The sequence below is a fragment of the Microtus ochrogaster genome, chromosome 2 (assembly GCF_000317375.1).
Source record: "Microtus ochrogaster isolate Prairie Vole_2 chromosome 2, MicOch1.0, whole genome shotgun sequence".
Classification (NCBI taxonomy): domain Eukaryota; kingdom Metazoa; phylum Chordata; class Mammalia; order Rodentia; family Cricetidae; genus Microtus; species Microtus ochrogaster.
The window spans coordinates 760,489-787,540 of record NC_022010.1 but is presented as its reverse complement, the minus strand read 5'-3'; the positions used below and the strand labels follow the sequence as shown (position 1 = coordinate 787,540).

General features: G+C 49.3%; 1 protein-coding gene across 2 annotated transcripts in view; it reads right to left on the bottom strand.

Annotated features, from left to right (window-relative positions):
• The window catches only part of Ttc28 (tetratricopeptide repeat domain 28), a 511,718-nt gene that overhangs the window by 61,980 nt on the left and 422,686 nt on the right, over positions 1-27,052 (bottom strand). For both annotated transcript variants that reach the window (XM_026783808.1, XM_013349096.2), the window contains 6 exons: positions 12,968-14,309; positions 11,311-11,834; positions 8,309-8,418; positions 6,663-6,792; positions 4,764-4,982; positions 2,785-2,950 (listed from right to left, as the gene is read on the bottom strand). In XM_026783808.1, the coding sequence (XP_026639609.1) occupies positions 2,785-2,950; positions 4,764-4,982; positions 6,663-6,792; positions 8,309-8,418; positions 11,311-11,834; positions 12,968-14,309 (2,491 nt within the window). The remainder of the gene's footprint in view (positions 1-2,784; positions 2,951-4,763; positions 4,983-6,662; positions 6,793-8,308; positions 8,419-11,310; positions 11,835-12,967; positions 14,310-27,052) is intronic.

Here is a 27,052-nt window from a genome sequence, read left to right as displayed (position 1 = left end):
GACCCAGGCCAGCTGGCCTTGGTGAGTTCCCGATAGAACATCCCCATTGTCTCAGTGTGTGGGTGCACCCCTCATGGTCCTGAGTTCCTTGCTCATGCTTTCTCTCCTTCTGCTCCTGATTTGGATTTTTCACCTGGGCTAAAAAGCTTCACTGATGTCTGGTTTGACTTGAGATGACCTGGGTGTGGTCACCCAGTCACTGTCTACTGAATGGTTCCTTCCAATGCTTGTATAGAGGGTTCAAACAGCAGTTGCTCAGCTAGGTACCTCTGCACATTTACTTTAAGTTCCAGACTGTGGCCTTAGTTTGAAACCTAGACTGACATTCCAAATTTGCACACGAAAGGTTTTCCCTCTTGATGGAACTTCCTCAGCTCCAGAGGCCGTCCAAGACAGAGCACTGCCAGTCTGGACAGTTCCTATGCATCACAAAGACTGACAAGAATTCCAGGACCTGAGGAAGAGGAGGGTGGCCTGAGGGGTCTCTAAAGTCATTACGTGTTCAGGATAAATGACTTCAGAAGTGTAGTTCTTACTAGGGTCCTCTGGAGCTCCCAGTGCACGCCACTCCCTGCTCACACATTCTTGCTGCACCTGTATTTTCATTTGTACACTCTGGGATTTTAGTCTTTATCACCTGTTACTGACCACAGTGTATGCTGGTCAGCAGGCTGCCTGCCCTGGTCATCACTACCCCAGCATCTGGCCACAGTGTATGCTGGTCAGCAGGCTGCCTGCCCTGGTCATCACTACCCCAGCAGCTGGCCACAGTATATGCTGGTCAGCAGGCTGCCTGCCCTGGTCATCACTACCCCAGCAGCTGGCATACAGCAGACTTGTACAGAGCAGAGCAGCTGCCCAGTCCTGAGGTGGGGAATGAAGATAAGAGCACACTGGCCTCACGTCCACTGTGGGAAGAACCTTGGGATGAACTCCAGTCTCTGAGTCCTTAGACACTGTCAGAGGCAGGCCGTGCCTGGTTTGCCATGCCCACTCCTCTCCACCCCCCCCCCCATATTTCCTCTGTGGGCCAGCTCTTCCCTTTCCTTCTCACTTCAAGAATAAAACTCCTGGGCCAGGGAGCGGGCCCAGTCACCCTGACACACACATGCTTGCTGTCTGCAGATGCAGCTTTGCCTCGCTTTGGCCTGACTGGGCTTCCAGGCACTTATGATCTAAATCTCACAGGGCATCCATACTTCCATATCCTTGTGGTTCACTATGATATCACCCTCTGTGACCACCACAGCAACCTGGGATGCACAGCAACCACAGTGTGCATACGGGCGATGCCTGTTCATCCTTCATAAAAACAGAAGCTAGAAAATGACATTTTATATGATTTGGCTCTTTTATCAAAATATGATATTAATTTTGATAATGAAGAATAGAATAGGCCTGGCCTGGAAGTCTATCTGGGTGAGGGCTAGATTGCCTTGACCCTGGTTCTGACACCAGCGTGAGCAAGTCCCATTCCACTTATGTCATTGATTTCAGCTGGACAGGAATCTGAACCAGGGGGCCATTCCATCCCCTTATAACCTTGATGCTACAGCGTCCAGTGGTTATTCTGTTCCTCATGTAGGAGCCCTTTTATAAGTATATAGTACCCCAAGAAGCACCCACACTTGGAGCCAGGCAAAGTGTCCACGGGAGCACAGAGACACCCTGGGCTCCGTGGTTCCAGGCTATTTAGGACAAAAGCAGAGGTTCTGCTCAGACCCCACTCTGCCTGCTATGGACGAGTCCTAGCCACTGGCACTCTGGACAGCTGGTGCTATGGAGTCCTGTCCTCTGGGTATAATATGATCAGTACTGTGATGACCCACTAGACTGTCAGAAGATGAGGCCTGCTGGGGCTCCTTCATGGAAAGAAGGCCAGCGGTCCTGCTCCTAAAACTCCAGCCATGGCTGCTGCACATAATCTTGGGAGACGCTAGCACCTTGACACCGTGTCTACCATCGCTCTCCTGGGATAGAAGAGGCACATGACCATAGGATTTCCATGCCCATCTGTATAGGAAGCAGGAGGGAGCTAAAGTGGGATGTCTTGGTGATACAGGTGTTTGAAGGTCAGTCGCACACCCCTTACCCATGCTCTGTGAGGCAGCCCCCTAAACTCCCTCCATTACCAGTTTGGACTTGTGAGAACACATCTGTTGCTGGTGTCCAAACTGAACTGAGTAGATGTTTTCATGAGAAATGAAACATTTGGCTACCATTGCCCAAGGACTTGGATACTTACAAATATACTTTGGCAGCTTATTTTTGAAGGAAGTGTTCGGAAGAAACCATTTTCCATACAGAAGATGATCCAGCACCGTAGTGAAACACTATCTGAAGCACACTCGCCTCACACCATTTGTAGAAAGCCACCTCTGTCCCCAGCCCTGATATCTGGGAGGCCAACTCTCTCCACTTCAGCCTCCCACATTCAGAACTCACAGATTCTGTCAGTCAGCTACAGCACAAACTCAGTATCCTGTTTATAGACGGATACAGTCTCTGTTTAAGTTAGCTGACATGTTACCTTCACAGCCATGGTTACAGTCAGTGTCACAGCCTGCTCAAGGAACCCACATCTCAGAAGAGGTCCTTTCCCACCTCAGGATTTTAATGAAAGCGCCCCCTCCAGGGCATGCGTGCTGGACTGTTGCTGCAGTGGCTGCGGTAAGACCAACAGAGCATGTGATTCCCGTAAGTGTCTTCTACTGGTTCCTGACCCCAAATCCTAGAAAAACCCACTCGGACTGGAACAAAGATGAACGAGGCACACCCTCCTACCTGGAGTAGTAAGACTCTACCCCCAGGGCCTCCCGGACGCTGGCAATGTGCTGCTCCAGGGCAGAACTGGTTGCTATGGGCAGAGTTGCACAGCTGCTGGCTTGGAAGTCACTGGAACCTTCCACTGAGTTATCACCCAGGTAATGCTCGTGAAACTTGAGGATTCCTGCAACAATGTAAGCATGGCAATGTCATGGATGGTTGGGTAGCAAGAGATCCAAGGACGGTAGGAGAGGGGACTTGAGCACTGTGTGACTTCTTTGCCAAGCTGAGATCCCGAGGTTTCGGGTTTTCTAAACTGGAGCAGTGCTCACTCACAGCCATGCTCTGAAGACACAGGCCTGCTTCTCATGACACATGCAAAAGCCCTGAGGTCGGATTCCTTCCTATGCACTTTCAGAATAGCGCTCTGGGGACTCCTGCTTCGTGATCAGTGTGCAAGTGTCCAGATCAAGCCACAGCAGAGACTGAAATCCTGAACAAATCCACACTAGCCAAGAGGAAGTGGCACCAAAGATGTTTTGTTTCACAAAAGCAAACCATAATGAGCAGAGAGCCATTTAAAAATAAAACCAGTCAACGGCCACTGATGGTTTAAGGGAGGGAAAAGATGGGTCTGTGAAACAGAGGCAGTCCACCATGACTTCCTGGCAATCAGCATAAACTGTGTCCTCATATGGTAATGAGGTACGCTGGTCCTCCCATTGGATTAGAGCCCTGGCAAAAGTTCCAGTCTCATAACAGCACAGAGAACAAAAGGGGACACAATAGGTACCTCATTACACATGACTCATTGTCACACAGATCTGGCATGCCACCTGGCAAACAGTCTTTGCAGAGAAGGCTCTTAATATCTGCCAACCATCACACTCCGTGCACACAAGTGTGAGCCCCACTTGGAGGCAGGGGTGCAGATGTCATTCATTAGGTCACCAGAAAAATCACCACTTAAAACATAGCATTACAAGGTTGGGGTGGGGCTGGAGAGGTGGCTCAGAGGTTAAGAGCATTGACTGCTCTTCCAGAGGACCTGAGTTCAATTCCCAGCAACCACATGGTGACTGACAACCACCTGTAATGAGATCTGGTGCCCTCTTCTGGTCTGCAGGGATACAGGCAGGCAGAATACCGTACACATAATAAAGAAATCAATCTTAAATAAAGGCTAGGGATAAGAGTAAGGATGCTGTTTGTGGAAAGCCCAGGAGGATGTGGCTGTGAGGGAGAGATGGTCATGCCGACAAAGAGCAGGTCCAAGTGCTTAGAAGCCATAGCTCTGACATTGTTACCCTGGTACCATCATTGCCCCAACACCATTGCCTTTACTACAGATGGAGAGAGAAGCCTGTCACTTCTCCCTAGCAGCTGAACTTTTTCAGATGTGCAAGAAGCCCATCTTCGGGATTCCCTATTAGTAAACTCCAATTGGATCTGGTGTCTCCAACATGGTGAGGCCACCAACATTTTATTATGCAAAAAATGTGGCCCCACAGCCAATTAGTAGTTTTGTATGAATGAAACTGTTACATCCTAAATGTTGAGTGCTGACTTAACCACAGAGGATTTTTACTTCTAAAACAGATTTTCAACAGAACTAGTAAAAAACAAGTTGATTCTGTTAAATTCAGAAATTTAAATTTACGACTTTCGTTATAAACAACGGAGTGTCATTGTTGCTTTGGTACCTAACTTCCACATGGAGAAAGCACTCGTCAGGTGCATGGTCTTTACTCAGCAGCTGGGGAGCAGCTGCTTACAAATCAGCTGCTGCACTCACCCTTCTTGTCTCCCTTGTCGGTGTTTCCCTCAACCGACGGCAAGGGGCTGCAAGTCCCTGAGCTGTTTGATTAGTAGGATGGCACCATGGAACAGCCACTGCAGCTAAGGCTTTTGTTCATCTGACCTAGAAGATGGCACCTTCCTGCTCCACCCCTTCCCTGGCCTCCTCACTTCCTGTGTTTCACAGACGGACACCTCACCTGCTCCAGGAGCAAGCAGCCAGCTGTAGAGGTAGCCAGCGGCCAGGGAATAGTAGAGCACCAGGCCCCGCTGTGCATTGACCATCTCTAGGATCTGGTCGATGGTGATGGGCGAGTAGGGATCGGAGTCCTGTTGTCCCGTCTGCCTTTCTACCAGCAGGTCAGCAAATGCCCGTGTCCGACCTCTTTCCGCTACTGCCAGGGCTTCATCATGATGGCCTAGGAGACAGAGGGACCAGTATGATCACTCGGGGTACAGCTGAGTGCCCATCTGAACTGGGAAAGGAAACTGGGTATGAGATTCTGGGGAGATGTTCTTTATCACTGCCTGCATGGGTGTCCCATGCCTTGCTGTCCCACTCTGCGCGCCTGTCATCCCATGGGCAAAGAGCCGAAGCCTCTGAGACCTCTAGATTTAAGCCACTTCTTTCCCAAGCTTTCCTTCAGCCTTCAGTCTACAGTCTAGCCCCGTCTCCTCTAAGACAGTGTGCACACTTGTCATATCAGTGCAAAAGCATGGCAACGTGAAGCCACAGGCTCCCAGTGAGGGACACACTGCAGAGGATGGACTTCAGGATAACAGCACCATGGAATTGTTGCCAGAGCAAGGGCTTCGGAGATAGACAGCTCAAGCCAAGGCTGCAGTGGCTCTTCAAGGGGCTCCCCCTACTGCCAGGCAGCCTGAGAAAGAGTGGTTTACGTGAGTGTATGCAGAGACCCTCTTCCACTCTATTAACTTAGTAGCCGGAACAGCGGAACAATTTCTGTGCACACTGGAAAATTAGCCCCAAAGTCCTGGAAGATTTAATGCTGTGATCATAATGGGTGAAAACTTACAGTCCCAGGCAAGAGCACATTCTATTTTTCAAGAGGAAACTCAAGCATTAGAAGTGTGGGAAGGACAGGTGGTAGAAAGGCTTCAAATGCCCAAAGCACTTTGCTAATTTTGATGAATACTATGATGTCTATTTTCACTGCCACCCTGACTGGTTTGGGGATCACCTAGGAGACACCCAGAGGTGTCTCTTGAAGGGTCCTTTAGCAAAAGGAGACCCACTCCTGAGCAGCAAAGCCCAGATGGGGTCCCAGACGGAATACAAAGGCCACAGAGGGAGCGAGAGCCGGCAGAGCACCAGCACTTATGACTGTGATGACAGCAGCCTCCGACTCTGCAGACCATGCCTTCCCACCCCATGTTAGACCATGTCCCAGCGGCCTCCGACTCTCCAGGCCACCCTTTCCACCCCATGTTGGGCTGTATCCCAGACAAACTTTCTGCAATTTGCTCTGTCAGGTGTTTTGTTATAGTAAAAGTAACTCATAAAAATATCTTCTGGGAAGTGGCTGGCAGGTCATGGAAGAGGCAAGAAAGGGACACTGTGGCCACCAAAGCCCAGGGAAGGGTGGCTGTGGGCTGTCCTGGTACCCTGCAATACACAGGCTGGGAGTAAGGTGGGGAAGAACCCTGAGTAATTCAGTTCAGGGCATAGGCAAGCCTATGAGTACAAGCAATAGGTAGAAAAATGCATGGCTGAGCAAACAGAAGAGGCTAGTATCGCCTCAGCACATGACCAGAGGGGGACTGAAGCAAGTGTTGGTAGAAGGGACAACTGGGGCAGAAGTCTCTGGTCGAGGGACACTTGTTCTGCTTTCTCACTATCTGAATTGCTCTTCCTGTCATCAAGCCAGTTGTATCACACTGGGCTCATCAATCTATGTCCATGACAGCCCATGAGACAAGCTAAGTGTGAGTTCACTGACGTCACCAGGAGTTCACTGGCACTTGCATCCACTGCTTTGCCACACGCACACACACACACATGCACACGTGCACACACATGCACACACATGTGCGCGCACACACGTGTACACGCGCACACACACAGCGGTTGCTCTCACCTAAGCTGACCAGCACTCGCTGCAAGGCCTGGTAGGATGATGTCTGCAGGTCGAAGAGGGAGAGCTTGTAGTCTGTGCTCAGCTGTGCCTCATGCCGGATCGTTTCAAACAAGGCCGATGCCCTGTAAAGCTGCAGGGATGGAGATTGTCACTCACTCTCCATAACTGACACCTAGCCAGTTATAGATGCAAAACGGCTCCTGCTCATACCTGAGGGCACAACCTAAAAACACCTTTTAAAGGTGTTGAAAGGACGACTGCCAGACTGGTCCTTGTGGACGTGAAGAACGTCCCTCACCCCAGCTGACTACAGTTTACATGACCAATCTTGGACATATGAGGGGATATGAAAGATTAAGACTTGTATTCTGAAATTTTAAAAGTCAGTTATCAACACAAACAAAAGCTTGTTTTCATTAAAACAATGAAAAGCCTCTACTTCTGTCACCAGACAAGTATGATCCTCCCCCTCGGGCCTTGGGTACACTGGAGACAGACCAGGTTTGGCAATGAGACTGTAGGTCTCACAGAGCCTAGATGTGAGTCTCCAAGACCAGGCTTTGCTTGCCTCCATTGAGCCAGTCTCACTTACATGGAGAGAGAGGGAGGGAGGGAGGGAGGGAGGGAGGGAGGGAGAGAGAGAGAGAGAGAGAGAGAGAGAGAGAGATGCTCACAACCTTGCTACCCAATGGCTATCACTTGGGCCAGGACACAAAGCCTTACTTTCTTTTGTTGATAAAGCTATCGTCCACCTTCCTAGAGGATTCTGAGGACTAAGTCAGGAAGTACAAGAAACACTTTCAAAACTGGAAATTGATGCATTAACAGAAACTTTTATTCTTATATGTAGAAAATGACAGAATTAACCCTTTATATTGTCTTTAATCCTTTTTTAAAAAGTATTTTTAATTTTTGTTGGTGTGTGTGGGCACCCACTTGCACACATATCTGCAGGTGTTTGTGGAGGTCAGAAGAGGGTGTTGGGGTCCCTGGAGCTGGAGTTACAGGCAGTTGTGAGGTGCCTGATGTGGGTGTTGGGAACTGGATTCAAATCGTCTACAAGAGCTCTTACCTGCAGAGCCATTTACCCAGCCCCAACCTCTCCCCCTTCTAAGCCCAGAGCTCAGTCAGCACCTAGCATTCCAGCACGTTCCAGCATGTTCCAGCACGTGCCAGGCTGCATCTCTGGAGACAGCCTCATTCTGCTCACAGAGGGATCCCCTTTGCCTGGCACACGGCTCACAGTATCCACTCAGACGGCCAGCATGACAACAGAGTATCTGCAGTCACCTCCACACATGTGGCCACAGGGACTTACTACCCTCTGCCCTAACTGGAGACCTGCAAGGTCATTAAACCCAATAGCAATGTGTCCTGATCTTACCCCTCTGTGGAAAAATGTGGTTTTATATTAAACACTAACCACTAACCAGCGGCCAACACAAGAATCCAAGAAACCATTTTAGTCTGCTCCATGGGTGGCTGGGGTCTTGGCAGCTGCAAGGACTCAGCTCTCAGGCTGGGAATCTCCTACATCAGCAGAAGAGACCAGCACCTCTGAGAACACCATGGCTGCTAAGGCTGCAGAGTACTTGCTGAGGCAACCGTCATGGGTACTTTGGATCCTGGGCTGGAGCTCTGCTTACCTGGTGCTGGGCTTCCTCCAGGTTTCCACTTGCCCAAAGGGAGAGACCAAGACCATGACGAATTTTTGCCTCATCTTCTCTTCGGCCCAATTGTTCAGCTAACCTTAAACCTGAAAACAGACAAGGAAACGTAAGAAGAGGGACTGCCTGGGCGCTCTTCTGGAGCAGGTAATGTTAACAGAATGACTAGGAAATGCAGGACTAGGGCCAATCCAGCTCAGGGAGGGACTCTCCCAATGTGACAGCAAGCGAGGGGATGCCACAGCAGGGGCCCAGGTGATGGCTATAGGGCAGGTAGAGACAGGGAAACCAATGGGCCCTAACCCAGAGGCCTTCACAGATGCAAAACGCTGAGCTTTGCAAGGGAAAACTCCTGGTTGATACATTTATGTCCCTGGATTCTCGCAGGCCTGGGAAAAGCTTCTGATGGGTACAGAGGCTAAGAACACACGGCTTCCTATCTCACTTGCAGCACCCAGCCAGCATGGATGAAGACATTCATGAGGGTCTCTTGAAAGTGGAGTGGTGTGCGCTGGACCCTGCTCCTGCTACTGAAGCTGTTGACATGCTCTGTTTCCTGTCCATTCCTCCCTTAAGCCTGAGACTGTGGTGTGCCTCAGTGGGGTTGCAAAGCAAGCACCATTATGAGCCATAAGGCTTAAATGACTGTCCTTGTGTTAATGGTCTTCACACAGGCACCCAAAGTGTGGACCATTAATAGCAAGCTTGTGAATTTCAGGACACAACCACCTCCAGGGCTTTGTGGGGCAAAATCTGCCAGTAACTGTTTATTGCTTTGGTCACTATGCCCTCTTAGTGTCACTTTGCCTGCATTCCAGTGATCTCTGCACAGAGCGGATCTCTGCAGAAAACACTGTACAGCTGCACAGCTCCACTGTCCACACAAGCCAGGGCTCCCCTCCCATCTCAGTCAGGGCAGGAAGCCAGTGCCGAGCACTCTGGGCCTGTGTGGTCCTGGTCAGCTGAGTGGCTGCCGTGAATAGTGACGCTCAGCTCAGCCTCCTAACCCATGGCATATTTCAAAACACATGACTCAAAGAGCTCAGAAACAGCATTCTGAATTTAAATCATGTCAGTGGGCAACGGAAGAATTTGTAAACAATGCACACGAAAGACAATGGTTCTTGGGAGAACCTTCAAAGGCGGGCCACACTGACCCTTCAGTGCAGATGTCTGGCAAGTCCTTGGGTCTGAGAAGTATGGTCCTTTTGGCAACTCCATTAGGAGACAAATTCTATGAGAGAGGGATTTTGCCAGGCTCCTGCTGTGTTCCCAGTAAGGAGGGTGGCACTGGGCAGATGCCCTGGAGCTGCCTCTTGGGAGCCTGAGCGCTGTACTCTTGAGGGCTAGCTCCTCTGCACTGTGACAAAGCCCCAGGCAGTCCCTGGATGGAACCTACTTCCTTTTCTAGTTTCCAGATGGAGAAAGAGCTGAACAAAAGTGGTGGTGTTAGCCAGTCTCAAGCCATACCAGCTGGGATCGTCTGGACTTAGACCCACACAGGATTCCATTGCACAGGCAGGCAGGGAATGCTGGCCCACAGCTCCACTCAAAGCTGGGGTGACTTCCAGCTGAACTGCCCTCTGGGGAAAGAGGCTGCGGTACCTCCTGCCCGGCACCTGAAGAGTGCCTCAGGTGCCTGCACCCTGAGTCTGCTCAGAGCACGTTAGAGACACCTGGTCAGGACCACGTGGAACTCGGCGGCTACAGGCCTTCTCCACCAAGCAAACACTGTGGGGAGTTGTTAGATCTGTAGAAGACTTATCACAAGCGACAATAGAAACAAAGTGCAGCATTTTCCATAAACATGGGATTATGGGACAAAGGCCCGGTCAAAGCAGCTGCTGCATGGAAGCAGTATTTCAGGAGGGAATAAACAGTGCTGTATTCTGGGTCTTACACATTCAACTGCAAACCACACCTCAGTGACTGGACTGTTACAGTACTGGAATCTAAGCAAAGCTAGGGGCTCATTTCTACACGCACAGAGCCCCACAGACAGCAGGAGCCACACAGGGGTAGGACCCCACTGCAGTACTGCACAGATCCCAGTGCCAGCCTCTAGGCATTCTCCACTCAGCCTGCTGCTTCCCCCCCCCCTCCCCCGGGCTGGGAAACAACAGGATAAGCTTCCTGAACCCTATAGTTTCTGTGAGGTCAGAAACAGCTCCAGACAGGGGTTGAGTCTGCTCTGCAATGAACCAATCAGGGTAAAATCACCAACTTCTCGGTGTACAAAAATGGACATAAACAAACGATTCTTGGGCTGTGCGTTACAGCTGATGGCAACAAATCTGCCTTGTATGTGAGCTGACATGTGCTTGGTTCTCACCACTGTCAAGCAAAGATTTTTTTAAAAGGATACATCTGAGAATTGCTCTGAGAACTAAAGTCTGGCCGAAGGGACTGCAGGCAGAAGTCCTTACAAAGATGTTTCTGCTTGAAACCTGGAGTCCCTCACTAGTGAGTGGCAACCTTCCCACACTCCCTCCCCCCACCTCTGAGAGCTTCAAGAGTAGGGCTACCCCGTATGGAGGAGAAAGGCAGTGGCTTTGCTGTGAGACTTTGGTTCACGTAGGAAGGACATGGGTGAAGTCCCACTGATCTCGGGTAATGGACAGACTGTGGTTGCAGTGGAGGAGTGAGGTGCCCAATTTCCAGTTCTGCTCCTTGACTTCAGTCTGTGAAGGTCACCAGGGTTTGGGGCAGTTGGACATGTTTCTAAAGTAGACCCTCATGATTTTATACCCTAGGTCTTAAGAATCCAATTGACAAGGATGTGACGTGTGCTCTGACAAGCAAAGGGTACCAGCTGTTTGGGCAGCAGGCTAGGGGCAGTACCAGAAGAGAGGGAGGAGGGCAGCTGGAGTTGAGAGAGCTGGGGCAAGGCAAGGAAACACCTTAAAACTATTAAGGGGAACCTGGTGGGGATGACACGGCCTGGAGGTGACTGAGTCTCCCCCATAGAGCCTTTTGCCTACCTTCCTGTAAGTACATGACTGCCTGGGAATAGTTCTGCAAGGCGTGGTGAGTCCTTCCCAGGCTGCTATAGGACACTGTCTTGGCCACCAGGTCGTTCATCTGTGCTGCAATGCTCAGGTGCTGCTCTTGATAGACCACGGCCCTCTCGAAGGTGCCCAGGGACTCATAGGTCAGACCCAGGTTCCCATAGGCTCGGCCCTGGCAGGTGGGGTTGTCGGTCTCCTCTGCAATTTGCAGATCGAGCTGGTGATACTGCAGGGCTGTGTCGTACTCCCCCATCTGCTGGTAGACTCCCCCCAGTCCGCAGGCCGCATCACTCTCCAGGGCTCGGTCCTTCATGTCCCTGGCAATGTTCAGCTGGCGTTCAAGGCAGGAAATGGCTTGTTCATAATTTCCTAACTGGCTGTGGAGACTTCCCAGCTCTCCATAGGCCTGAGCCTTATTGGAGGCCTCCCCGAGCTCATGGGCTACCACAAGCCTCTTCTCAAAGCACACAAGGGCCTGCTGCAAGCTCCCTGTAGCCCTGTGGGGATGCAGACAGAGAAGCAATGAGATCATTCCATGCAGGTGCAGACATGCTAAAGCCCTTGAGAAAATGAAAAGCATTCGTCACTGTCACTTACTATAGACACTCTTAACTCCTTCTCTAGCTAAAATCTATCATGTGCCCTTAGACTGAGATGCAGAGGAATTTCATAATCTGGAAAGTGATTCAAAAGTCATCCCTCAGTGACCTTCCCAAGAGCCTGCAGTTCAGCGGGAAACATAAAATATATTAATAGGCACAATGATAGCAAGGTCTGGGACTCAGGCCTCCCACACCCGCTGCTGCTTAGATGGGAGCTTTTGAAATCACTTTCCAGGAGCTGTAAACGGCCCAGCCTGACTTTCTGGGAGCAGTCTGTGGGGACGATTTAGTCTGACCTCTTCCTCCCCTCCAGGAGCCCTGATCCCCGCTCCCCAGGGAGGCCTTGACTATCCACATAGGCACCTTCTTGGGTTTCCCCCCTTGGAGGGGAGCATCCCTTGGCCAACAGAGCCTTTCTTTGTGCTGCTCAGAGAAAACATGATCATGAGCAGGAAGAGTATGGCTTTTGGTGGCAGATGGATTTCATCTGACTGAGCCTCAGTGTCCCCTATTCCGCACCAGATGGATGTGTATTTAGTACAGCCTGGGATACTGTGAGGATAGCTATGCAAGTGCCCAGCATGGGTGAGGCTGGATGCACAGGACCATGTTCCTGTCCCTCTGTTACCAGATGGGGTTGAGTCACTGGTGGCTATGGAATGCTGTGCTAATAAACACATTATAAAGTGTGGAGGCATTCACAGAGGTCAGCTAAGCAGATCTGTCCATCTTCCTTCTACATGAACTCTTGTATCATGATCACTGTGTACTAAATGTGAAGTCTGAGCCCTGGGTTTGACTCTCAGCAGGTCCTTTGAGGCTGTGTAACCTCAGGTTCTATTAGCCCACCCTCCCTGGGCTTTGGTGTTTCTTCATATGCAACAGCAATATCCCCCACTTAGCTCAATGAAATGCTGTAAAGTCGAATGAGAGGTGTGGAAACAAGCTGCTCTGAAGCTGGCAGCTGCCCTTCCTGCACAGCTCCTCTCCTCGCAATTGTGTTTAACCCCACTCCCTGTCCGTGTTACCTGTGCCCATTGCCTAGACCCCGGTAGGCCTTGGCTTGGTCTTGCATGCGGTTCAGACTCTGAGCGACAGACAGGTATTGCTCATAGTACTTGATGGCTTCCTCGTAGTCCCCCAGGGCCTCGTAGCAGTCCCCCAGGTTGCCGTAAGCCCGGCCCCTGTCCAGCACAGACTCATTGCCGCTGAGCTGCTGCAGCATGGCCAGCTGCTGCTCGAAGTAGCCGATGGCATCCTCCATCACGTTCATATTCATCTTTGTGATGCCCATGTTGCCATACACCTGGGCTTCCAGACTAGGCTCTTTCAGCTTCCGCCCCAGCTCCAGTTGTTCCTGGTAACACTTGAATGCCATTGTATATTTTCCCAGGGCCATGTAGACAGCTGCCAGGTGCCCATGAGCTCGGCACTCCCCTGGCAAGTCGCTCAGTTCCTGATAGACCTCCAGCTCCTGTGTGTGATAACCCAGGGCCTTGTCGTACTTCTGGATCATTCGGTATGCGGTACCCAGGGCTGCATAGGCACTGGCCTCCAGCCTTCTGTCTTTCACATGGTGAGCTAAGCCCAACTGCTGCTCGTAGAACTTTATTGCACCGTTTACATCCTTTTTACAGACAAATATATCGCCCAGGTTTCCTAGGGCTCGAAACTTAGCCTGGGAATTATCCAGGGACTGAGCTAGGGACAGAAGGTATTTCTGACACTCCTCGGCTTTAGCAAAATTCAGCAGCGCCTTGAAGGCCAGGCCCAAGTTGCAATAGGCTTTTGCTTGGCTCAGTTTGTCATGAAGGTCTTTGGCCAGGGCCAGGTCCTGCTCGTAGTACTTTACAGCCTCTTGGTAGTTTCCAAGGCAGTAGTGGGCATAGCCAAGGTTGTGGCAGACCTTTCCTTCTCCTTCCATGTCTTGGAGGTCAGGAGCAAGGCGGAGGTACTGCTCATAGTAGGGTGCAGCCTGGACATACTCTCCTCTTGAGCAATGGAAATTCCCCAGGTTGCTTAGTGCCCGGGCCTCACTCTGGATGTCTCGGAGCTCCCGGGCAATGTTCAAGTGGTTCTGGTAATGCTGCAGGGCCCGGTCGTGGGCTCCCAGGGCCTGGTAGGCAACAGCCAGATTGCCATGAGTTGAAGCCTGAGAGGCACGGTCGTTCACCTCCATGGAGATCTGCAGCTCCTGACGGTGGTACTTGACAGCCTGGTCGTACATGCCCAGGGCATTGTAGGCATTGCCCATGTTCCCATAGGCGCGGCCCTGGGCTGCATAGTCGCTCAGCTCTTGGGCAATGCACAGGTGGCTTTTGTGGAGCTTCAGGGCTGTGTCATAATCGCCCTTCATCTGGTGGATGATCCCTGGAACACAGTTAGACAAAGTGTGATTTACAGCTCAATCTAAGGCTAGAGGATCCTGAGCCAAAGGCTTTAGATCGATCGAAGGTGGGGCTAAACACTTGTCGATAATGCAGGGAGAGGGGGGTGGCTTCCCATGTTTCAAGCCACCAGGAGAACCCAACAGATTTGATGACAAAAAATGAGACTATTTTACAAATAAACATGCAAAATTAAAGGGCAAACACAACACGCTAGAGAATATGTGAGACATATACAAAAATTGTAACAGCTGCTGTGAAAAATTGTAAAATTCAGTTTAGCTGAAAAAGAAAAATCAAGATCTCAATTTATTAAAATAGGCAAAGAATGATAAATGTCAACAGACAAGCAAAGAAACAGAGAGAGGAATGGGACACTAGTCTCCTTTAATAATCAAAGAAATGCAAAATGAACCAATCCAGTAGAACCATTTACCTCCACTAAACTGGCAAATAAAAACTTTAAGCACCCATATTACAGGTGATGTTGCCCTGAAACTGGCGACCATACCAACTGCTGGGCATAAATGAGAGCACCGACTGTAAAAGCACAGGACACACAAGTCTGCTCTGCAGCCCTGTGCTGCACAGACCAAGGGGCTGTGTGTGTGTCAGCGCTTCGATCCCACAAGACAAGTGACACTTCTGTGGTCAGCCGTGGAGCTGAGATACCACCAGCTTGCTCTCTGGAAGGGGCACAGCTCTCAGACCCTGGCAAGGTCAGAGACCCCAAACTTCCCGGGAAGAAATGGCCATTCAGTGTGTTAGCAGTGGGAACTTGGAGACCTTCTTTTAGCCTGCCCTCTTGAGCTTCCTTCAGGCTTCATGGTCTCAAGCATCCTGGGATAAAATGAATCATTCACTACCTTTCTTCTTTCTACAAACGATCTGCCCAGCCAAGAATCCCTGTACTTGAGAGCAAGCCCTGCCTTCCCTGCTCTACCCCTTCTTCCCAGGGCCGCCCCTGTGCTCAGCAACCTGTGCATGGCATTTGGATTCTCCTGCAGCAGTTGTCTTTATGATCACTTGCTGGTGGGAAACAAGAGGAAGAAGAAAGAGAGAAAGGCCTTCAGAGAAGGTTGCCTAGAGCGGCGTGCCTTCATGTGCCTTTTGCCATCCACCAACAACAAGGCCTTACTGTGACTTCTGCCCTCTTACACAGCCAGCTGCACCGTTCCCCAGGAGCCTGGCCAAGATCAGGAAAGCATCCTATTATAGAAAACGCATGCAGCTTTAGACAAAACCAAAAGTCCTGTTTAAGAGCACACCTCTACCCAATTCCATCGATGGACTTGGAGACAGACAATATAATGTATCTGAGCCTTCACCTGTTTTTGTTTTAAAGTCCAAAGTCTCCCCCCACTTCTAAAATCAATAAAGTCAGATTATAATCATTTTAGAGATGTGGAATGAGAGCTTGCCATAGTGGCACATGTAATCCCAGCACCCAAGAGGCATAGTTAAGGGTTGTGAGTTCATGGTCGGCCTGGACAACATACTGTCTCAAAAACATACAAAGAAATAAGCAGCACAAACGTATCATGCCTCGTGAATGACACCTAAGGTAGTTTGGCCAGTGAACAAAGCTACAGAAGGGGAGTCTGTTTCTCTTACTCTGGCTCAAAGGTCTGGGTAGTGAGCAGGGAATAGTCAGGATGATAATGGCTGCCCAGGGTTGCAACGTTTTCTCAAGGAAGCTGCCTGCTGGTCATGGCAAACTAATCTGGTCTCCAGCCAGCTGCTGCTGCTTCCTTATCTTCCACAAGTCCACAAGAAACCAGAGGAGGGCTTCCAAAATTATAGCTTACACACACACACAAGGGCAGAGAGGCTGGCCAAGCTGAGCAGGCCTCTCCCTCTGCTGTGTCCCCCATGGAGGGTTCCGGCTGCTGCCAGCCTGGGCCATTCTGTAGGGACAGCGTGCTCTCTTGGCAGCTGTTCTCTTTGTTGAAGCAACATAAGGGCAGCTAACAGCTGTCAGTGAATGACTGTACCTGCCGAGGGTGATCTGCGGCTCTCCTGCCCTTCCCTTTCTGGGTGTCACTGGAATGAAGACGTACAGAGGCCCTGTCAGCAGGATGCTCTAGGTGACAATGGGCCACAGGGAGGGAATTAAACAAGATTAGTGGGGCAGAAGAGCCAGCCCCACAAAGCTGAGCCCTCACCAGGTATGTGGTGAGAAGCCACGTGGCCACGGTAGGTCGCCACAGGTGGGTTACCTGTAGAATAATAATGTCTACCTCAAAGGTTGTGGTAAGGACCATGGTGGCAGGTTCAGCGCACTCTGTGGAGGCCTAGGTGGGCAAGTAGAGCAGACCAGACAGATAATATTTCCACTAAAATGATAACGATTACAGCTGAGCAGTAAATTCTGGCAGGTTCTCATCTGAGCTTCTGGAAGCAGAGCCTGGTTTCTTACACACAGTGGGCCCTTCTTTGTATTGATTGCCATTAGTGCTTAGTCCAAGTCGGGCTGTTGGAGACTTGGCTCTTTCCTCTGCTTTTAAGCCAAGAATCCAGCTGTCCTCATAGGAAACACAGGGTCTGGGAAACCGGAAAGACACCTCCCCAGTCCAGGCTTACTTTGTGAAGGTTGTGAGGAAGTCTCAGAGAGAAGAGGGGAGTTAGCAGCAGAATGCATTTCCTGTCCCCTTAGCTGTACCAGGCAGCATGGTATAGCAGACAGGCTGGGTAAGGGTCTCAGGGGGTGCATGTGGAACTCTTGACAGTTGAAGCAGCTTACTGTCCCAACTGTCCTTCACTTATCCTAGGTGTGTGGGGACATGGGGTCTTTATGCAAGTAGAGGAGACAAGATGAGGAAAACCAGGCCACCAGCATGCAGGGTCATTACACTGTTTCCCTAATAGCTACATAATAAAGCTAGGCAGACAAGTTGGCACTGTGTGTTCTGTGGAGCCCCACTGGGTGTTCTGTGGAGCCCCCTTTGCTTCAGGAGACTCTTCCGTGCAACTAAGGCCTGATACAGGTCTAAGCACATTTTTCCATCTTGGGGACCTCAGTAAAGGAAGTGATCAACTGGTCACTGGACTCTCTAGCTCCCAGGTCTCATCCCTACCGGAGGTGCAAGGACATTGTGTGCAGACTGGGGTAACAGTACTGTGTCCTGTGTTAATTCATGTTTATGACCTTTATACTTTATCAGTCTAGGCTAGGAGGGGACGTGGGGTGTTACACTTGCTCTTTCTGACCCTTCCATGTACCAGCTGTGCCCAGAAACCCTTTCCTATCAGCTTGAGATTCCTGGATCTTCCTTCCAAGTTTTCACTTATATTTGTTCTCCGTGGTTTTGAAAATATCTCAAAGTTTGGGGTGGGAAGGTAGAGACAGGCCTAGTACATAGAGGCATGAGAACAGTGTAGATAAGTCTCCATTATTTTCGCCAAAGTTGAACAGTAAAATACATTTTCAAATGGGGGATAACCCCAGAAATCACCCACCAGACGGCTTTATCAGTTGCAAGTGTCTTACAAAGAGGCAGGCTTTTCCAGGGGCTGCCTCTGCTTGATTCAGAAATGCCTCAAAACAACCTGAAGCCAATGTGTGGAGGGCTTGGGTCCCAGCTGGTGGTGCTGTTGAGCAAGGTTGGATCTAGTGTGTTAGTCTCATTAGTGTTAATTCACCACCAAGTTCATACCTGAAGGGGAACACTGGGGACAGGCCTGTGTCCTGGATCCTTCCTGTCTGTGCTAGGAGGCCACCAAGAGGTGAGCAGACATGTCCCAGCATGCACTCCTGCTGCTGTGGCATTCTGTCCCTCCCACAAGCCCCCAGTGGACTGTCAGTGGTCAGGTGAGGGAAACCTTGCACAGCCCCACTGACTTACCACAAGCACACTCTGTTGGAAGCACATGACTTTTGACATAAGCTTAATAGATCACATGCTCTGTGGTCCCCTCCTGACACTGTCCCTAAGTCAAGAGCCGTGTAAACAGTGACAAGAAGCCACCCTAAAGCCCATATATATTCCATGGGCTTTGTACACAGTCCCACTTCCTGCTTCCTTTTGGGTAATCAGAGACACAAGCTGCAGGTGAATTGCTCAAAAATCCCCTGGGCCTCTGTGGTTGTAAATCTCAGCCCAAGGGAAAGATTAATTGTATTATGAAGTAGGAGACATAGTAATTAAACCTATGACAAGAGGGTGGCTGGGAAGGGATGCTCCACAATGATGATGAGGTGGGAGGAGTCAGGCGCTGTCATCCCTAACAGTCTGGGCTGGACGGATGCTGTGAGAGCATCTGATGGGAACGAGGCCCACTGTTAGTCACTGCTGGAGAAATCAAAGCACGCTTGGGTGTTGGGCGACTCCTAAAGGGGATGTGCCGGAGCAGGCTCAGGGTGGAACTACTGTGACACTGAGATACCTGTTCTGTCGCCCTGGACTGAGCCTCAATGGCTGGACCAGTCCCACCTCTCTGCACTCTTTTAGACTTGCAAAGAATGAGCCACTTAAAGTGACTTTTACCACCTCCAGGCCAGATGTCCCTGCTGGTGCTCCAGGACTGTGCCAGCCTGCAGGTAGCCTCACATGCCCTTCCAATCTGTCCTGTTCATCTTTTCTGCATTGATAAGACAATCTACAATCAGGCAAGGGAACCCACTGCATGTCTGTCAGGCTCAGCCTACCCTTGACCTATCAATTCCACACACCACATCCTACTACTGGAATAAGGTAAGAGGCCAATTATGAAGGAGCGGCAGCGTTCTGAAGGAAGTCGTGGATCCTGGCACTGCAGGATCCCTTCCATCGCTCTGCTGCTTCATTGCACATGTACTTGGGCCAGCTACTCCCCTCCTGGCCTCAGGTCTCCCCATCTCAAAGACCATCACAATGAAATTAAATTGAAAACACCAGTATGGTGCGCCACCTTCTAGGAAGGGCTGTTATTTCAGACATTGTCAACCAACAGTCCTCAAAGATCTGCCTCCCTCTGGGATCATTGATAAAACGTAATTTGGTATCACTCTTAGACGTAACCATGTTTCCACCAACGGAACTTGACATCACCATACATAAGGACACAAAGGTTGTCTCCAAGAGCACCTCAGCCTAACTGTGTGTGATGTGAGAACAGGTTGTTTCCTAATGAACAGTGTGTCCAGTGGATGGAGAAGAAAGAGATCTCCTGCCGGGTGTTTTGGTAGTGAGAACAGTGGCAGGTTGTGGGACCAGTGCTTCTAACCAGCCACTGCTACAGCTTGGGTATGATTCAAAGGTCCCTAAAGTTGTCAGTGCTGAGATCTGAGTGTTAACTGTGTGAAGTCTGAAGCTGATGAGAACAAGCAAGGCATCAGAGTGCCCCCATGATTGAATTCTAATCACTGCCAAAGGGAAGAAACACTAGCCAGAAACACAGCTATGCTCCCACAGCTTTGCCTACAAAAGCCTCATTGTGCACCTCACTGTTCCTCTTGCAATGCAGCCCGCCTGCGCTAGTGTGCTATAGGCTGGAGAAAATGGAAACTCTAACCTGCACAGTGACAGAGCTGCGTAGCCAGGGCACTGCTGCTCTGGGGTACTCCCTCTGGAAGCTGTAATGAACAGTCTGAAAAACACCTCTAGAGATGCTGTTGCTGCCCAGTCACTACAGCTGGTTAACTGGAAGCCTCTGGGCTGCCATCTAGTAATTAGAGCAAAGTCTAAGAAACCAGAAACCTTCCTTTTCAAGCCCGGCTTTGTCAGTGAGCATCCCCACTGTGAGATGCAATTCCTCATGAAGATAAATTAAGGACTGGGATGTGACTTAGTGACAGAGCACTCACCTAGCACTCACCTAGATTCCACCTCCAGTACTCCCCCAAAAGAGAAAAGATATGAACCTATGGCCTGTCTTTCAGTTTCATTATTAATAATAAAATAAGAACACTTTTAAAAATATGTAAAATAATATTGCATTTATTTATTGTGCATGTGCTGCAGCACACTTTACAGAGGTCAGGGGGTAACTCAGAGGGGTCCTGGGCTCAAGCTCAAGTCACCAGGCTTCGCTAGCATCTGGACTGCCCAGGCACATGCTAACTTACTTAGAAACAATGGTGGGGGCAGTAACACAGCAATAGAAGCGTTCCTCTTTCATGATCTCAGTGATGCCAGGACACCAGGACAGTGGCTGTGAATCTCACATGTACAGTTTCACTTCGAATTGCTCTTCTCAGCATTAGGCCCCAAACTCTGCATAAGGCATCTTCCCAGATACACTTCTAAACCTCTGCAACCCAGCTTCTACAAACCCTGTAGACTTCAGTTGCCTCTGGCTTCAGAGTATTCTCTATTTCCAAAGTCCTTGGCCCCCAACCTCTTATTTCACTGTAGGGTAAAGGGAGTATGGCTGGCCCAGCACTCAGACCACTCACAGAAGCGACAATTATTAAATGGTAGATGTGAGGCTTGAGCCACTGCCCCACACTGCGCCCTGGGCCACTCTGCCCTCTCAGAGTCTAAGGCAGCACCAGCTGCAGAATCCAGTCATGCTATCTGGGTGAGCAGCAATGTTGCTCCTTTAGCAGAGACCAGATGAGGATGGCAGGGCCTTCCTAGACCAGAGGAATAGACAGGAAGGAGGAGGAATGGAAGGACAGGCTAAGAGATGCTACACCAAAATGACTTCACTTTGTAAATTCAGTTTCCAAGATGAATGAGTTTCCTAGCAAGGCTGAGAGCAGATCATGGGACCCGCTGCTTTCGAGCCGCCTATCTGAAAAGCTTCATTTTAAAATTCCAATTGTATTGAGAGTTCAAACTCTGAGAGGGTGAAGTCCTAGCCAGTCTGGTGTAATGTCATCAAGACAGGAGACTCCTGCATTCTGCTCATTTGCTCAATTTGTATGCAGGCTTCTCTTCGGGGCAACATCAAAAAAGTGGAAAGGACTAAAGGAGACTGAACTGTCAGTTTCCTCTTTGTTGTTTGATTGAGAGGGGTTTACTGGGGACTGGGAGGCCCCTAGATGGGGTCTTTCGTGCCCTTTGCAAAGGTGCTGGTTTCCTCAAAAACTCACGTTTGGGTTAAAAACTCAGAGTGCATGCTGACGCAGGACTGTTCCAAACTGAATCTCAACATGTCACAACCTAGAATATTGGTAGAGGATGGATTCCTCTGTCTGTCAGTCTGTCCTGCCAGGTCTGGACATCTACAGTCTGCATCCAGAAACCAGTTTTTCCATAAACCTGGAAGTCAAGGTGCTATCCAACCCTGTCTGACTGAGATGGCAATGATGGAGAACATGGAGACCATTCTACTCAAGACCCCTCTGCGGCTGAGGCTTTCTTTCACTCTTAATCATATTTATTGAGACAGTATAGTAGACCCAAAGATGAATGCATATTTACAATTACAAAAGTATTACTTCTGGTAAGTAGCAAAGGCTCTTAGTCAATATTCATTTTCTTCATCATCATCACCACCATCATCATCTTCATCCCTATCATCACCACCATCATCATCCCCATCCCCATCAACATCCCAATAACCATTATCATTTCATCATCACCACCATCCCCACCACCATCCCCACCTTCATCACTATCACCATCATCACCACTAGCAGCAGCAGCAGCAGCACCAAACACAAGGCCTCATTCACGCTAGACCTTTGAGGCCTATCCCAAGCCTCTAACACTCAGTTTTTATTTCTTCCCTCTCCCTATCTGCCTTTGCTAGTTCTGCTAAAAAGCCAAGCATTCATTTCCCAGCCTCCCTTATAGCCAAGGCTTGCTAAATGGCACTACTGCCACCACTGAAACAAAAGCAGAAGTCTTTTGGGCTCTCAAAGGTTTTGACTTCTGACATAACGCAACAGAAACAGTTTCCTTCCACCAATATGGATGATACAGTATGTGGAGCATTACAGCCACCCTTGAGTATATGGATGATACAGTATGTGGAGCATTACAGCCACCCTTGAGTATATGGATGATACAGTATGTGGAGCATTACAGCCACCCTTGAGTATATGGTCAAGATGACTAGAATGGGGAAAAAAAGGAAGCACATCTTTACTTAATCTGTTGTACACAAGGACTAGATGTATGACTATAAACCCAGTGCTGGGGAGGCAGAGGCAGGTGAATCAGGAATTCAAGTCAGTCAGTCTGTCATCATCTATCTACCTATCTATCCATCCATCCATCTGAAAGAGAGGCTACATATGTGTGTGGTATATGTTTGTGTGTGTGCGCAGGAAGGACAAGTGTGTACACATGTGCATGGAGGTCAGAGGTCAAGGAGTTACAGGACCCTCCTGTCTGCCACCACACCTGATTTTTACATGGGTGATGGGATCCAAACGCCGTCCTCATGCTTTCACGGCAGGCACTTAGATGACGGAGCCATCTCCCTAGATCTGATACAGTCCATATTGGAGATTGAGATAATCATTGTCGGCATTCCATGTTCCTCATAGCCCAGGACTGTTTGGCTTTTTGTTGTTGTTGTTTGTTTTACTTTGATGTGGACTGTTTTATTTGGGGTTTAAAATCATATTCTATGTATTGAATTAAAAATGAGGCCAGGTTCTTTGAGGATCACAAAGGCAATCTGATGGCATCTCTCTGTGCCTTGTGAGGCCAAGGCTGTTTGTGTGGGTGTAAGAAATGCGAAAATTGTTCTTTGTGTTTCTGAGTGATCAAAGTGGTAGCAAACAGAGCTGTGTGTGGCTCTGGATTTTGGAATAAAAATTATTTTAGCTCAGTAGTTCTGCTAGTATTTCATCTTTCACTACATAACTATAACTGAGCCATCCCCAGAGGGGCTGGGACGGAACCACATGCTCATAACAAGCAGGACAGAGGGTCCACTTGAAATGGGTGAAGGGTGAGGATGGACAGCCACCTTGTTTCAGGGCAGGTGACGCAGGACCAAACTTCCCGTGGTGGCACACACACAGCAGCCCCAGACCGAGGGCATGGTGAGAGAGGAGAAGGATGAGCCCCAGCCAGCAGTGCTCATCCCTTCCTGCCCTTTGTCTGCATCCCTCAGCCCCTGCAGCAGCTCTGTCCATTCTGCCTTCCCTGTGGCCTTTGCTATTCGGTGTGTCTCCCCATTCTCTCGGTTACCCTTCCTAGACACCCAACCCTTCCCACACAAAATTTCCCTTTTCCTTATAAAATGTCCACCTCAAGCAAGCCAGTAAGCAGCACCCTCCATGGCCTCTGCTTCTGTTCTTGTTTCTAGGTTCTGGCCCTGCTTGAGTTCCTGCCAGCTTCCCTCTGTGATGGACTGTGACCTGGAAGTATAAGACGAAATGAACACTTTCTCCCCTCCACTCAAAAGCTCCACCTCTAGTCCATGTCTTGGAGATTATAATATAATGATATAATTTCCGCCTTCCCTTTCTTCCTTACAAGTCCTCCCAAATATGCCCCTTTCCCTCCTCCAAATTCATGGCCTCTTTTTTCATTGATTGTTATCACTTGCATATATGTATGTGAATACACACACATTCTTATATGTCATCCACTCAGTCTGTATGTTACTTTTAAGTATGTTTTCAGGAATGATCACTTGGTATTGGATAACAAATTGGTGTACTCTTCCCTGGGGAAGTCTCTCTCTCCTCTCTCTCTCTCTCTCTCTCTCTCTCTCTCTCTCTCTCTCTCTCTCTCTCTCTCCCTTAGTTGACTACAGTTCTTTGTGTAGGGTTGCAGCCTCATGGCCTTTCCCCCTTCAACTTTGAGATGGTTTAGCTCATGTTTGGGCAGCCCTGTTGGTGAGGCTTTATGAGTGTAACTTCTGATGTTACTGATCCTCTGGCTCCTACAGTTTTCCCAGGCCCTCTTCCTCCGTGCTCCCTGAGCCTTCAGTGCAGGAGCTGTTTTGCAGCATTCACTGGGACTGGGCTCCATCGAGCTGCATTTTGATTGATTGAGGTTTTCTGTAATGGTATCCTTCTATTGCAAAGAAAAGTTTCCTTGATAAGGAGTGAGAACCACACTTATCTGTGGGTATAAGGACAAATATTTAGAATGTGGTTAAGAATGACGTTGGGTTAGTAGAGCGTCAGAATCTTCTCCGAGATCTGTGACAGTTGGCTTGCTTCCCAGTGCCATCTACTTTATACCCTTTTTAAACTTTAAATGATGTTTAACTATGATAAACATTTTAGTACTTACAATAAATAATTTCAAGGGTCCACTGACCTGAGAATCTATTGCATATTCCTTATTATATAGCAATTTTTGACTTATTTTTGTTCTTCCCCATTTGACCTTCAATTAAATGGAGTTGTACCTGGACCCAGCAGCTCCCCATAAACACAGGGCACTGCTTGTGGGCCCAGTAGGGTTTTGCCTGATTCTCCAGGTGCTCAGGCAAGAGCCACATCCCTGTCTCACAGCTCTGGCTCATGTGACAGAGTAAAGCAGCCATAGCTCAGGCCCCAGGGTGTGGTGACATCCATTTGAATAGCTCCAAGGACTGAGGCTATACTCTGTGCCAGACCTAACCACAGAAAGGTAATGCCACCCCTGTGGCTTTCTCCCAGTCAGGCTTCAGGGGCTGAACTTTGTCACTGCCCTTCAGGCAGGAATAAATGAGACAAACAGGCGACTCTTGGGGGAAAGCCCTGAAGTTCTCCATACTGACAGAATGAATTATAAACTGGCTCGCCCCACCCACCAAACCTCTCCAAGAGAGCCCCCAACATTATCAGCTGTCCTCTGCAGCACCAGGAAAGGAGCCACCCTGGAGGAAGTGCAGTGGCAGTTATGGTGATGGGCTGTTACCCAGATCTTTCCTCCGAGGACCCCACCAGCCTCAGACCTCACTTTCTTTATCTCTACATCACCAGTTGCAGGAACATATAGTCACTAATCATTCATCTTCCAGGTGGAGAAAGTGGAGCACAAAGATGGGGCTGACTCAGCTGAAGTCCGACAGCTGGTTACTGTTACTATGGACTGGTTCTCATCTCGCTGCCTTGGGTCAGGGTCTGCCAGGCCTCAGAGTAAGGAACATAAGGAACACGTGGATGTGTTAGGTTCCGTTAGCTCTGACAAAAGCTGCTAAGCTACCGTTAGTGTTTACCAGTGACCACTCACTGCGTCACCACAGTGCACACAGGAGTAATACTCACTGCGTTACCACAGTGCACACAGGAGTAACACTCACTGCGTTACCACAGTGCACACAGGAGTAACACTCACTGCGTCACCACAGTGCACACAGGAGTGAGACTGAACTCATGGCTGCGGCTCCAGCCTGGAGAGGGCACAGTGACGACCCTGGGTGACAGGCAGGAATGGTTTCCCCTGTCCCAGCTGTGGGTGAACACTCACAACTCCAAAGCTGCCCAAGGCTTTTCTGAGTCAAAGAAAGAAAAGAATAAAGAGCGCTTTTGCACCTTGGGCTTTGGTAACGGGCTTGCACTGGGAGATCTGCATTTCTTTGAAGATGGCCTCACATCTGCAGCTGATTTTACAGGGCTGCTTTGAGAAAGGATTATCACCAGTCATTAATAAGACACATCAGCTGTCCTAACAGTGATTTAAAAAATCATTAATGAAATTTATTCAGTATAAAAATATGTTAGTCACTAATTCAGAAATGCCTCATCCATTAAACGACAAAGAAATTGTGTTGCACAGCTCATTACAAGAGGCTGGGGAAGAGACAAAGGGCGAGTTTGCTCTTACAAGGCATTTGCATAAATTAAGTTGAAAAAAACTACTCCACTGCGGCTTTTGTGCTGCACATCCCCGGGTAAGATCCTGGCTGCATGCACTACTGCTGACAAACACCCACAAGGCGCAGAACAGGAAACGGACTGTGCTGGTGCAGAGGAGAAACAGAGCAGTGGCTTCCAATTAGCTAGAATCTCCAAAGTTCCTAGAAACAGCCTCCAACTCTGATGACAGTGCCAGCTGTGTGGACCTGTCATTCTGATGGACCAGGGTCACAGTGTAACTTTTCAGGGGACTACATAGAAAGGACAGGGTCCAATGAGGCTGCAGATCGTTGTCCCATGGTGCCTGAGCTCTGACATCCCCATTTTCAATGGTTCACTAAGGGTACAGCAGAAACAGAGATTGGATTTCAAAGGCTCAGTATGAGACTAAGATTGTACAATAATGTCATTAGTTGTCATACTGGTTACATGCTAGAACACTATTTTATATCTAGTTAATAAAATATCATCAGTTTCACTCGTTTTTGCCTTTAAAATTTCAACCACTAACAAACTGTAATTGACCTACAAGGCTCATCTGCTCACTGTCTCCCTTGGTATTGTGAACTGGGGAAAAGGCCACACCCTTCTCCTCCAGCCCTGAGACTGGCCCACATCAGAGCCTGAGGCCGCACTAATTCAGATTCCCAGGGTTTGGCTCTCTAGGGCTCGATCCTTTCCAGTTGACCTATCATTCTAGCAAACTGCTTGATCCCAGCAAACCTCAATTTGCTCAGCCCGGTGGCTAAGAGAAGGCTTGATTTCATATGTGCGGACCATGCAGAGTCAACTTGTGTCACCAAGTGATGGCATAGGCCTGGATTGTGTCACCTGTTCTCAGTCATGAAGAAGAGGATGACAGCTATGCACAGACCGATGAAAGAAGTGGGGTAAACATTTCTTGCTGACAAGGGCCGAGCTGTGTGTGAAGAAGGTGGAGGAATGGTAGCTACAAAGATTACAAAGCAAGGTCCATCTGCATTGACAGCCAGATCTGCAGGGCAAAGACCCACATCTCTCCCTAGATCATGACCGTTGCATGT